The sequence below is a fragment of the Drosophila guanche genome, unplaced genomic scaffold (assembly GCF_900245975.1).
Source record: "Drosophila guanche unplaced genomic scaffold, DGUA_6, whole genome shotgun sequence".
Taxonomy (NCBI): domain Eukaryota; kingdom Metazoa; phylum Arthropoda; class Insecta; order Diptera; family Drosophilidae; genus Drosophila; species Drosophila guanche.
Genome location: NW_022995744.1, coordinates 7,678,145 through 7,691,129, shown reverse-complemented (window position 1 = coordinate 7,691,129; position 12,985 = coordinate 7,678,145). Strand labels below are relative to the sequence as shown.

Sequence of the window (12,985 nt, the reverse complement as noted above, 5' to 3'; positions counted from 1 at the left end):
ATTCTAGTTTGTTCTGTTTATTGCATGCATAATAAATGGGAACGGGAATGGGTCTAGTCCGGGACACATGTGGCACTACAAGGGGCATTGGGACACTCATGTGGGATCTTTATTGGTGGGGAGTGGCTGCAAGTAGTTTCGATTGCCCTCTCTCTTCTTTTTGCAACACTTAGATCATCTTGTACCTCCCCCTGCATGTCCAGTTGGCATATCATTTAATTAAAACTAAAAACTACAAAAAACCTCAAAGATATTTGCAGCACGCATGGGCCAGTCCAGCCCCACTCCAAATGTTGCATGCAAATGAACAAAGGAATTGGGAATGGGCAACGGGCAACGGGCAAAGGGAAGAGCAAAACAACTTCACCTACTAGCAAAAGTTACGCTGCCAAACAGTACGAAAGCACTCATTAAGTAGTCGGAAAACGTTATCCCATGCTACTCCGATGCCCATTCCCTCTCTAAAAGAGGGGCGTATGAAATTAATAGAGTCTCTTACTCCTCTCTGCTCTGTTCTTCTCCCCACTTAATTATCACAAAACAACACAAAAAGATACAATTTAAAATGGGCAAGTGTTTTCCCTACTACTTCCCTTTTCCCTGCACAGTTCCCTGACTCTTGTCTGCTGTGCGTGTGTCTGCTTTATTAGATGATGATAACTGGCTAATGAGTTGAACTCTGCGGCAAGCCAAAAGCCTACAACGACATTGTATATATCTCTCCCTCTCCACAAGAAGCACTGACCAAATGCAGAAACAGACAGATACAGAGACAGAGACAGAGACAGAGACGAAGACCAAAGTAAAACCAGGAGCGGCGGGGGAGCTGGATACGGGCATACACATACTCTCTGAGAGCTGCCCGCACATTTTCAACATCTTTGATCTTGAGTTTTAAAGAGTCTTTGTGGTGTACCCTCCCTCTCTCGCTCGCTGCAAAAAGACCAACGACAATGGGCTAAGCTTTGCCTGTCATTTTAATATGCGAGATCTTCCATTGATATACAATTCTGGGCAGATTCTAGAAGGAATATAAATGTGACTATTTCAAGAGGTATTTTATACGAATTTCAGAAGAAGAGTTAGTTCTTAGGGCTTGGATTAATCCCATCAAATCTGTAAGCGAAAGGGCTGCTACGTGGCACTAAAGAAGGCTATCCAAGTCGTGGGCATAGAGGCGGCCTTGTCACCCCTTTTATACCATAGAATGTTCTTATCTTTAGCCTCTTGGCAGGTTTTTTAATTCCATTAACTAACAACAAGTATTATCAGTAGGATTGTATATAATAACAGAAGGTTTTCTATTAATTTGTTAAGCGAAATCAAATACTATTTTACGGAGAGAAGCCAAGTTTCATGGTGTCCAAAATCGAACAATTTGTACGGGCAGAAGAAGCTTGGGTTATAGATTTATGTAGACAAATTTCACCTGTAATGCAGCGGAAAAACCTCCCAACGGAGCACTCCCTGGGAGCACTCTAACTCTACAACCAAAAGAGTATCCAATCGCCGCGGTATCCCAAGTAAACATGGTTGCGGGGGGCTGTGATCTCTTCTTCTGTTGGCTCAGATTTAAATGTTTGTTTTGTTATTGCTATTTTTGGCGAAGGTGAGCAGCGAGAAACGTAAATTTGGAAGAGCCCACGAAACTTCTGGCCAGAAAGAGAGACCTTAGAGGTTAGCAAAATAAAGCAAAGAAAAAACGGTTAAAGATAACTGCGTTTTATTTGTGTGTTTCTGTAGTAACTGTTTATATCTTTGGCTTGGGCATGACCGCATGCAAAGCAAAGTCAGGTACGAAATCTGTAGATATAAGTATGTACATAAATACATACATAAATGTATGTGTACATATAATAAATACATTTGACTGTCAATGGCAAATGCCTGGCATATCGTTATTAATTTATCTTCGCTGCGCTGCGCTGTGCTGTGCGCTGTGCTGTGCGCTGTTTACCTTTGGGGTTTTTGGATTCAACGCTTAATCTCCCTCCCGCCACATTGTGCCAGAACCCAGAAGCACACCCAGATACCCAGAGACCCACTCAGCGATACAAATAACAAAAAAAAACACTTGCACTTAACATTGAATTTCCGTATACTCCATAGTTGTTGGCATTATTTTCGGATCACATTGCCCTTCTTATCGGCGAAGAGTCGAGAACCTATCAGCAAGGCAACGGGGCAACGGGGCTGATAACGCGCCAAAACAAACAGAGCAGCCGAGCTGGGGGAGTGGGAAAAAAACTATATAGAACATGCATGCTCCCAGGGTTCTGTCCACCATCCCCATAAGTGAGTCACACAAATTTTGGCAACACAATGTGGTAAATTATGTTGCCAACGAAACCCTAGTTACCCATGCAGATCGCTGGTTCCCATGACAGCATTGTGATTTAGTTAAGTCAGAGACATATGAAAGGAAGTGACTTGTTTGCATAGAATATAGTCAACGCTCAAGAGCACACGATAATAACTCAGATTAGCACAGATTTGAACAGATCTAGGCAGCATTTACATATTTAGAAAAAAAAAAACTCCACCAATGGTTCACATTAATGTAGAAATTCCTGCTTTACGCTGGTCAAACTTCTGTTAAAAATGATATAATACATATAGCAACAAATACCGCGAAATCAGATAAGCCTTGCCACGTTCGGAAATGCCAACAATTTTTGCTGATACCTGATACCACACCCAAAACTACAGTAGTTCAAGCAGTGGGGGAAAAACATTGTCAGAGATTACTTGGAAGGACAGCCCTAACATTAGTACCTAATAATGTTAATGGATCCATGTATGAATTAAAACAAAGCATAAAACAAATTCCTGCCATGTGGAATTAGCCAAAACCCCGATAGGTTTCCGCTGATTACCGAAATTATAAATCCACTCTGGCACACTGGATATTCCATTCCCATTGTGTTCCGCGGTGTCTTTTGCGGTGTTTCTGCGTGATCGCACAATATTTGGGACGCCAGTGTGTCGATTAGTCACAGGTAGAAGGAATGCAAAAAGGGGTTGCAAAAACCAGAAAGACAGACTTGTCAGCCTGCAGCTGCCCCGCCACCAGCAGCAGCAGAGGCAGACAGAGGTGAGGGCAAGGACAAGGCGACAAAGATTGACTTGCAGACGGAGGGGGGACAAAGTTTGAGTCAGCCAAAAAAAAAAAGGGGAAACAGTACCCCCCATTTTTTGGGTCTTAGGAAATAATTAATCGCAACGCAAAACTCACCCTTCCATGTCCATGTCAACGACTGGCAAACGCTTCAGCTCCGACATGTCCAGCTCCAGGCGCAGATTGGAGACCTCGCAGAGCAGGCGATCCCGCTCGCTGCTCAGCTCTTTGACCCTGGCATGCAGCGCATGGTTCTCCCGCAGCAGATCCTCCGCGCTATACTGGATCTGGGCCGGTGGCATCGCTCCTTCATCAATGAACTGCATCATGGAGCTGGCCATCAGCAGGGACTGTGTGGTCTGATGCAGCAACAGATGCTGCTGCTGTTCGGGTTCTGCAGAGGATTGGATGCCACTGCGCTGGGGCGAGAGTGCCAGCGACAGGGCCTTGAGGTCGGCCTCCGAAAATTCCATTTGTTGTAATCGCTTTTATTACACTTTTTTCACTTTGTATTCACTTCTGACTGGTGTTTTTATTGCTACTGCGACTGCGGAGTGCACTTTATGGCCAGAACATGGTCGCGCGCCACGCCACGCCACGCATACGCACTAGCGCACACAAGAAGCTGCGGGGGGGGGGAGAGCGGCAGCCCCTTGAAAGACGAACCGAAATGCGAACCGAGAGCACAAGAACACAATGGCGACGACGCACAGGGGGCCTCTTGACTTTTGTTTCACTCAATTGTGGGTGGTGGTGGGTGAGCGCTGGGTAAATGCACGACACACTTGCAGCAATCGAAATTCGTTTCGTTTCGCGAGCAACAAATGGCTTTTTATTCACGCGCGACAACACGCGGTACACGTCCGTTCTGTTGAAATTTAAAAAAGTTTTTTGTTTGTTTACTGTGGCTTACAGTGTGACCGCGCGCATTTATCTATTAAATATACCGCGCGACCCACGGAAGTATACCGAAATATACTGCAACGATACCGCTGAAAAAAGCGAGCTTAACCCAGCTTGAGCTCCTTATATTTAAACAGGTTAACAATTTTACTTAAACTGCGCGAAATATTGAATATTTGCGAATTCTAATCTTCTTGTAGGTATATCCCTTTCCTATGCCTGTAAAAACACAATAAGATATAGATCTTTTAACTGAACTGCTATGTGCGACAATGGGTTAACGCTGGCTGTCCACGTTCAGAAATCATATTTCTGCATTTTGCTATTCGCTTTCATATTACCAGCAAGATAGGAAGCTTAGGGCGAAATATATAATTTTTACAGATTAATGAATCATTTGTCCTATGTCTATGCTGGCTAACTTCAAGGGCTCCCTTTTGTTTGCTAACAATAAGAATAAAATGATCGAAGAGCACAAGAATTTCGGTATTTTGTAGCAAAAGCAGACAAGTTGGCGTTTCTTTTTGAAAATAACGAGAAATTGGAATGGAAAAACCAAAGCAATCCGCAGGGGTTACATCTACACAGTCAAACTCCCAGAGTCAGAGCAAAAATAACTCGTAAAAATGACGCCCTTTGGCTCACATATGGCATTGTTCATGATCACCATCACGATTATCCTGCTATGCATTGGCTCGATCTTTATACGTTTTGGTTTCCACCAGGAACTGGTGCGGGACAAGACGAACGGCGTGAGGATTGTAATCGCTTTGATGTTCCAATATCTTGTGGGAGATCCGATCAAGTTTGCGATCATCGCATGGGATCGTACGATTTGGCCGCGCGATCATTATGTGCCGCCGATGGACAAGAAGGGCGAGGAGTACGATATGGATGATTTTTTGGTGCAGAAACTGGAGCGGCAGAAGCGTAATCTAATGATCACCTCGCACTATCGACACGAGAAACTGAACGAAATGTACAAGGAGATCAGCAGGGATTTGTGGCTGTTTGGGCGCTACTATTTCTGGCTGATGCTGGCCATATTGGCCACGTGGGAGCCGCGCGCCTACCGCAGCTCGGACATGATCAAGAAGCTGCTGCTGTTCAATCACACGGAATACTATGGCCTGCAGGAGGTGGTGCACATCAATCAGCTGTTTGACTACATCGAGATCAATCTGATCAACACCTTCGACACGGACTCTGCACCGGGCACAACCTTCACCAGTCCTCCGTGGGTGCACGCCCAGCAGTGGGTGATGCTGGGCGTTATACGCGTGAGGCAGCTGCGTCGCAGCAAGCGCAAGATTGGCTGGGGTAGTCCGGATTACACGGAGGAGTCCTATCTGCCCGGCTGGCAGACACCCTACCGCGTGGTGCCCTACGAGGATATGCACTGGCGCGTCACACGTCCCTGGGTGCCCATGGAATGGGAAGCGATTGACAACCTTCTCGTGAATTTCTATCATATTGGCTACTTTGACTACTATCCGGAGCTGAAGGGCTACTCCACGCTGCTGTCGCGCAGCAAGACAAGCACCAAGATGGTGCTCGATTTCCTCACCGAACAGCACTGGCTGACACGCAACACATCGGCGATCTTTATAGACTTTACCATGTACAACATGGACATGAATATGTTCAGCGTGATTACGCTGCGGCTGGAGCAGCTGCCCTTTGGCAGTGTGCTGCCCTACGTGAATGTGGATGGCTGCGTGCTGCTGCGGGATTTCGATCATCTCAAGTGGAACGATTTGCTTGTGTATCTCGTGTACATGTTCGTGCTGGTGCAGTTCGGCAAGGCGACGGTGAACAAGGTGTGGTACGACTCGCGCACTCTCAAGAACGTGTGGAACATAATGGATCTGCTGATATTCGGGCTGAATGCCGTGGTCCTCTGGCTGATGTTCTTTCGCGCCTCGTTGGTGCGTTCCATGCTGAAGAATGTCAGCGTCTTTGGCAACATGGACTTTGTGGACTTTCGGCGTGGATCACGCCTGCAAGGACTCATACACATAGTCATTGGCATACTCATTTGCCTGACAACGCTGCGACTGTGGAGGATTCTGCAATTTGCGAATGTTTTTCATTTGTTCAATCAAACTCTGCGCATGGCCTGGCAGCCGGTGGTCAGCATGGCCATGATTATTTGCATCTTTCTGATTGGTTTCTGCATGATGATGGTCATCATTAATGGCAACAACAGCATCTTCTTTAATCGCTTCTTTCAGAGCGTCATCACCTGCATGTGCTTCTCCTTCGGCTTCAGCTCCCACATTCATCCCAGCGAAATGTTTCACGGCGGCAGGGCCATCGGATTCATTTTGTATGCCATTTTGGGCTTCTTCATTTGCACCGTGCTCATCAATGTGTTTGTGGCAATGATTAATAACTATTTTACAGTCGCCAAGGAGCGACGCGACTCGGAGGAGGTGGCACATCTCGATTTCTTTCAGTTTCTGCGCGTCGAGTATCCGCGCCTCTTCGACTTCTACTGGCAACTGCCCTGCTTTCGGCGTGGATACAAGCGCCACGGCCGCACCGTTGGCCAGAATGTAAGCCTCGCAACGGCGTACGTTGAGCGCAAGAATAGCTTCTTGATGCGCCGCAAGACAATCAAAATTGTGGACGAGAGCAAGGAGGAGACAAAGTTTCAGATGCGCGGCGAGCAGCTGCTGCTCGTGGCCGAGCACATGGAGACACAAATGGAGTTGCTGACTCTACGACTCTTTGGCGATGCACCAGAAGAGCGGCGTCCACGCAGGAAATGGGGTTTATTTAGTCGCGAAGATTAAATAAAGTTTTTCCCGCTCACGTAGTATGCCGAATAAGTTACATTACATCTACATACCGCACCATCTGTTTGGTATCTCTAATAGCTTTTTATGACGTTTTCCAGCACTGGCCTACAAAGTAATAATAAAAATGGAAAAAATTCACATTTTAACGGCTATTTTGATTACAGGTTCACCGGGTAAGTGCTTACAATGCGCCCGAGTATCTTCGCCTCATTCTCAGGTGTCCCCCCCCCCCCCAGGTGTTGGCAAGACCACATTGGTGCGCAAAATCTGCTCAAAGTTGGGCGAGCAGCGCAAACTTCAGGGTTTTTACACGGAGGAGGTGCGTACCGCTGGCAAAGGACAGCGAATTGGCTTTGATGTGGTCACTCTGAGCGGCAAGCGAGGCATACTGGCACGAGAGGGACCGCTGGACAACCTGCGACGCCCCAAGGTGGGCAAATACTCGGTCTATGTGCAGGACTTTGAGGATCTAACGCTGCCACTGCTTCTCGAGGGCAGTCAATCGGGCTGCGAGCTCTTGGTCATCGATGAGGTGGGCAAAATGGAGCTGCTGAGCAAACGCTTCGAAGCTGCCATGGCCAGTGTGCTGCAGCAACAGCGGCTTTTGCTGGCGACTATACCGCAGTCGAACCGCCAGTCCCTGCCGCTGGTGGAGCGACTAAAGAGCCTTCCTGGCGTTGTCATTTACGAGGTGACCAAAGGCAATCGGGATGCGCTGGTCAATGAGATTACGGAGTGCATTATACAGTCGAAATTGTTAGCATAATAATCTGTTCTGGTCTGTTTATTAGCGCCCAAGTGGCTGCAGTTACTACGCCTCCTCCTGCTACGCTTCCGCTGCTGCTGCTGTTGAGGTAGGCGGTGGCATGGATGTGGCGGACTGGGATTCGCTTTTGCGTGTGGAGCGCTTGCGCACACGCTTCGTCTCCTTGGCCCAGTCCATTTCGTTGTAGTATTGTTCGGAGGCGCGCCAGTGCAGCTCCTGGCGCTGCACCAGTTCCGGATGCTTCTGTTCGAACTCCTTGTCCGGTGGCAGCAGCAGCTCCCAGCGTTTCGTGCTGTTCACTTTGGCCACGGTGTGCAGCACATCGTAGGTTTCCGCAGGCGGCAGCTGGGTGGCAGCCATCACCTGTGTGCGGTACAGGCAAGCTGTGCGCGAGAATCTATACAGCTGCAGGGAGGGAAAATCAGGATTAAAGACACTCAAAGGCAAGTCGTGGCACTCACTATATAGTCCCTGGCGCGTATCATCTGCTCCGCAGTGACGCCATTGGCATGGGAGAGCATCTTCTCGGGAAAGACCACCTCCGATTTGGGCACCCAATTGCCGTTCAGCAGAATGCCAACCTGTGGCAGCAGCGCCAGCACCTTGTCGGGCGTCACATGTGAATCCGCCTGCTCCGCGAGTATCTCCAGCACGTCCCCGAACGACAGCATCCTGACATCCCTGAGCAGCACACGCAGCTGGTCCAGCAGCGGCATTGTCTTCAGCATGGCTCTGTTGTACACGGGCAGCACACTCGACTCGTCCACCTGCTGCACATTCTCGTCGTACGGCAGCAGCTTCTGCAGATAATCTCTGGGATTGAGGGTGAGCGAGAGGTTCGACTGGTGGTTCGTGGCATACAGCTTCTGGCGCTCCAGCTCCGCTGTGGGTGTGGCACGCGCATGCCAATACGTCTCGCACCACGGCTCGTCCACGATGCGCTGCACAAAGCTGTCGTAGGTGCCGCGCTCCTCCTTTGTCTTCTTGGCGGCGGCGCCCTTGTCGCGCGCAAACTTCACTGTGACCTGCTGCAGCACCTCATCATCGTCCACGTCGTCGTTTTGGGCCTTCTGCTCGGCCTTCTTGCGCTTGTCCTCCTTGTCGAAGTGATTGAGGGCGGGCCGCAGCTGCACAATGCTCGTCAGCGGCGATAGGTGCACCTCCTTGTCCGTGTAGATGCCCACAATGTACTTGGAGATGTCTGTTAGCGAGCGCGTGCTCGTGTATGCCTGCTTGTCCATAATGCCACGCTTGTACGTGGGCCGTTCGCCGCCCTTCGTGGGCCCCGCGCCGAATGTGTTCTTGCCATCTGCTGCCATTGCAAACTGCTCGCCCTTGAAGCGGTCATAATGTTTGGAGTCAATATTCAGTGCGAAGTCCACCTTGACCTCCTGTGTGAACGGCTTTACGCAGCAATTGATGATCACCGATTCGTCGTGGTTTGGCAGCTCCGTTTTTGTCGGGTATTGGAAGAGGTACAAACTGTCCTGTAGGTTCTTTGACAGAAACACGGGTATCTGCAGGGGATTCGGAATGGATTTATGGTCGTTCAAGTTGGTACTCCCTCGCACTAACCTCCTCCACAATTGGATCCTCCTCATCGTCCATGTTTTGTTAATAAAATTAGCTAATTTTTGTTGATTTGAGGTGCACGCCTAAATACCGCATGACACAAGCGGAAAAATACTAAAACAATGCCCATACTGGAACGTGAAGTTTGTGGTTTTCCAACACTTGTTGCCAATGAACACAGTGGGCCGAAGAACATGAAAAACGATGTTTGTAGAAAATATAAGCTAATGAAACAGTGAAGTATTACTATTAGTGTCTTATGTGAGTGCCTGATGTGTGTTAAAGTTAACTTCAGCAATAAAATAATATTTTGAATAACACTTTCACTGTCTCATGACACAACAAGTGGCAACATACAAATTAGGCCTGTGTTTTGTCCACTGTGCACCATGCGAAATTTAAAAATCTCAAATAGAATCGATTACAGCTGGTATATTTTGGTATATTTCATCCATTTTGAGGTATTTAATGGTCACACTGCACGCAACGTCCCAGGCCTTGGAGCCAAATTTTTGTTGGCCCTAAAATTCTCGCGTATAATATATAAAACAATGTGCATATATGTACGAGGCGCACATAACACGCGATCATCATGTTCACGGTCACATCGGAAATCTACAGTGAAACCAACTATCAGCCAACGAAGACGGAAGATGGCCACAAAGTCGTCTCCAAGTTTCGGTTCCGATATCCCGACGAGAAGCTGGAGAGGATTGGGCTGACCAGCGCCGATAAAGATGGCGATCTGGATGTGCCAAGGCCACGTCGAGGCGTCATAGAACTTGAACATTCCGTGGCCACGGAGCTGAAGCTGGTGGGGCTGCAAGTGTGGCGCGGCGCGCTGCTCCTGGCGGATTACTTGTTCTCCCAGCGGCAGGAGCTGGCCAATCAGACCATCATGGAGCTGGGCGCTGGCGTGGGACTGACCAGCATAGCAGCGGCGATTCACAACAGCGGAAAGGTCTACTGCACGGATGTGGATTTGGGCTGCATTCTGAAGCTCATCCGTGGCAATGTGCAGCGCAATGTGAGCCTCATGTGTGGCCAGGTGTCCGTGCTGGAGTTCAACTTTCTGATACCACGAGAGGAGCAGGCACCGGAGCTACTGTCCGCCATCGATGCCAGCGATGTGATTTTGGCTGCGGATGTCATCTACGATGACACCCTAACCGACGCCTTTGTGGCCGTTGTGGATCAGATCTTGGCCAGAGGACAACCCACGGGCAGGCCCAAGACCATTTACATGGCTCTGGAGAAGCGCGTGGTGTTCACCTTCGAGGACTGCGAAGCGGTGGCGCCCATGTACGAGTATTTTCTGAGGCAAACGGCACACAAGCCATGGAAATTGGAGCATCTGCCACTGGATTTTCCTCAGTACTTTGACTACGATCGCTGCCGTCAGTTGATTCTGATGAGGATCACCAGTCGTTAGCTGCTTCCCTGTTGCCTGACATCCATAATTAAACGTTGTATGTGAACCTTCCCCTTTTAATGTGTCTGGAAGTGCCCTTAAGGATGTGTTTGGTGATAAATAATTGCTTAACTAGAACCTAAACCCGTGGAGAATGTTATTGCTGCTGCTGGTCACAGATCCTGCATGGCCAGAATGATATTCTCCAGCGCCTGTCGCGCATCTGTGGCCGGAAAGTGCTGCAGCACGGCCAGAGCGGCGGCCGTGTGCTTCCTCTGCAGCTCTTTGGTCTTGGCCAGTGCGGGGCCAGCCAGAACAGCCTTGTGGATCGCGTCGTAGTCAATATTGTCCACCGACTGCTTGCCCTTCTCCAGCTGGACATACAGACTGGGATCGTGCTCCAGGTGGAACAGCACTGGGGCACTGACTAGACTGAAGGTGGTGTCCAGCGGCAGTGTGGGACACTGAAAGGGTTCGGCATCGAGGCAGGCCTGCCAGGCGAGTGCCAGATGCTTGCCAAAGCGATACGCATGCCGCTGCAGCTCCTCGCTCTGGCCCGCCAGCTTCAGCGAGGCCTGACAGGACTTGCCCAGCAGGCTGCCCGCATTCAGAATGTTGCGGCACTCCCACTCCTGCTCGGGATTGCCCAGCACCTGGGCAATGGGCATGGGCGTCATCACATCATGCTCGTTAAAGTCCACGGCCACGCTCAGCGAGGGTCGCTGGAAGGTGCCGGGCTTGTAGGGCAGCGGATTGTTCTGCTCATCCCGCTCCCCGATGAACTCCGATTCGGAAAAGTCGCGCACGGCCGAGGAGATGAGCTCCACCACCTCCTGGTTGCGCAGGTTGGCCAGCTCCGCGCTCGAGTGGCCCAGCAGATAGTCGCCGGTGAGCAGACCAATCTTGTTGCCAAAGGACATGTCATCGTAGGTGGCCGCATCCTGGCCAGCCTCCGTGCTGGACTGCAGATTGACGACGCTCTGGGAGGGAGGAACAAAAGTGGGTTAGAGAATCATTTCAAGTGGTTGAGACTCGATTCGCGCCTACATTGTGCACCAAATGGGAGATGCGTATCATCTCTGTGACCTCGGCCAGTGCGCGCTGAGAGTGGAGGACTCCAGCGCTCTTGTCCTGCTCCACATCAGGCACACTGGGCGCATGTCCCGCCGCCTTGGACACGAGCAGGACAATCAGTCCCCAAGCCTGCATCGTGTTCTTGCCATTGTAGAGCAAATGTCTGCCAAAGAAATGTTTAATCAAAGCTTCAAATAAATTTTAAGCTGACTCACTTGGCTGTCTTCATCAGGGGATGGGCGCTGCCCACCAGTTTGCGCAGATGCAGCGCCACATTGGCAATCTCATCGCTGAGGAGCCAACGCAGGCTCAGGAACGACGTGGGATAGCCAACAATGCGCTCCGCCTCGCTAACGGCACGATTCCAGTCGTGTCTGGGCGGCGGTGTCGTCACCTGTTTGCTGCTCACCGTTGACGTTGCAGTCCAGCGCACCTGTTCGTGCCGCTGCTGCTGCTGCTGCTGCTGCTGAGTGAAAGTTTTCAGCGCAGGCGCGGCCAGGCTTACAGCGAGACGACCCTCTAGCGCTGGCATCCTGTGGCGCAGCTGTTGCATAATCCGTCCACTGGCGCGGTACATCTCGTTGTCGTTTGGGGGGTTTACTGCTTCTGGGGGTCAGGTACAAAGTGCTCCTCTTGGGGCTAGTCTCAATCTCAGTCTCAGTTTCAATTAACAAAAATCGTTGGCTGCGCACCGTTGAACCGTTCGCTCGCTCCGAGCATCGAAAAGTGAAATCTCCTCAACGATGCGACGACGCGACGTCTCCGACTCTCGTTTTTGGTTGCGTCGCAGCGCTGCCGCAGGTGTTGTTGTTGCTGCTTCTTCGCTGGCGGCCCACTTTTACAGTTGTTCAAGTGGCCGGGCCGCCAAGAAATCTGTTTGTTTTTATTGTCATGGAATTTCGGGTGAGGTGAGGCAGGCAACGGTGCTTGCGGTGGTGCAGCGCGGTGCGGTGGAGGTATTTAGCGGGAACAGGTTTTTGCACGGCCATTATTTAGAGATGGCAAATTGTCGATAACTATGCATTTTTATCCAATCTTTGGCCCAGCGATAGATTCGCACTGAAATTGCGTTAAATCGCGTTAAAATTTCGACAGTGTATCGGTTTCGATAAGTTTTGAACCAAAAGACTTTCGAAACTAAAAAATTTGTAAACTTTCTTGGCTTTTGTTTAATTAATTATAGTCCCAATAAACTCACAAAAATATGAGACATCCCCACCACAGTGCAACGGGAAAGTCTTCGCTTACTTGCTTTTTCTGTGCTATCTCAAATTCATCTTTTGCCCCTGGTTTCCTTGATTTTCTTTAAATATTTTTTAATTTATCGATACAAATTT

The 12,985-nt window shown here is 49.5% G+C and overlaps 6 protein-coding genes across 8 annotated transcripts in view; 3 read left to right on the top strand and 3 right to left on the bottom strand.

Moving 5' to 3' along the window:
* The window catches only part of LOC117579090 (IQ motif and SEC7 domain-containing protein 1), a 39,880-nt gene extending 34,197 nt beyond the window's left edge, over window positions 1–5,683 (bottom strand). Inside the window, exons 1-2 of one of the 3 annotated variants that reach the window (XM_034264802.1) lie at window positions 5,679–5,683; window positions 3,236–3,422 (exon numbers count right to left, since the gene is read on the bottom strand). In XM_034264802.1, coding sequence (XP_034120693.1) covers window positions 3,236–3,420 — 185 coding nt within the window. In that variant the 5' untranslated portion in view covers window positions 3,421–3,422; window positions 5,679–5,683. Of the gene's footprint in view, window positions 1–3,235; window positions 4,006–5,678 lie in introns of those variants that run through there. The other 2 variants (XM_034264807.1, XM_034264800.1) reach the window with 2 other exon arrangements.
* On the top strand, window positions 4,595–6,884 carry LOC117579091 (polycystic kidney disease 2-like 2 protein). The gene has a single exon (XM_034264808.1). The coding sequence runs from the start codon at window positions 4,648–4,650 to the stop codon at window positions 6,817–6,819; it is 2,172 nt and encodes a 723-aa protein (XP_034120699.1). The 5' UTR covers window positions 4,595–4,647; the 3' UTR covers window positions 6,820–6,884.
* A 23-nt stretch (window positions 6,885–6,907) lies between these two features.
* LOC117579097 (nucleoside-triphosphatase THEP1) lies at window positions 6,908–7,594 on the top strand. The gene is made up of 2 exons (XM_034264820.1): window positions 6,908–6,998; window positions 7,062–7,594. The coding sequence occupies exons 1-2, from the start codon at window positions 6,950–6,952 to the stop codon at window positions 7,589–7,591; spliced, it is 579 nt and encodes a 192-aa protein (XP_034120711.1). The 5' UTR covers window positions 6,908–6,949; the 3' UTR covers window positions 7,592–7,594.
* LOC117579096 (DNA-directed RNA polymerase III subunit RPC5) lies at window positions 7,583–9,323 on the bottom strand. The gene is made up of 3 exons (XM_034264819.1): window positions 9,167–9,323; window positions 8,053–9,108; window positions 7,583–7,996 (listed from the first exon to the last, which is right to left on the bottom strand). The coding sequence occupies exons 1-3, from the start codon at window positions 9,197–9,199 to the stop codon at window positions 7,652–7,654; spliced, it is 1,434 nt and encodes a 477-aa protein (XP_034120710.1). The 5' UTR covers window positions 9,200–9,323; the 3' UTR covers window positions 7,583–7,651.
* A 309-nt stretch (window positions 9,324–9,632) lies between these two features.
* On the top strand, window positions 9,633–10,641 carry LOC117580047 (methyltransferase-like protein 22). Its single transcript, XM_034266285.1, has one exon. It carries the CDS (start codon window positions 9,756–9,758, stop codon window positions 10,593–10,595), a length of 840 nt encoding a protein of 279 aa, XP_034122176.1. The 5' UTR covers window positions 9,633–9,755; the 3' UTR covers window positions 10,596–10,641.
* Window positions 10,634–12,635, bottom strand: LOC117580044 (decaprenyl-diphosphate synthase subunit 2). Its single transcript, XM_034266281.1, has 3 exons — window positions 11,864–12,635; window positions 11,622–11,811; window positions 10,634–11,554 (listed from the first exon to the last, which is right to left on the bottom strand). The coding sequence occupies exons 1-3, from the start codon at window positions 12,223–12,225 to the stop codon at window positions 10,748–10,750; spliced, it is 1,359 nt and encodes a 452-aa protein (XP_034122172.1). The 5' UTR covers window positions 12,226–12,635; the 3' UTR covers window positions 10,634–10,747.
* Window positions 12,636–12,985: the final 350 nt, after the last annotated feature.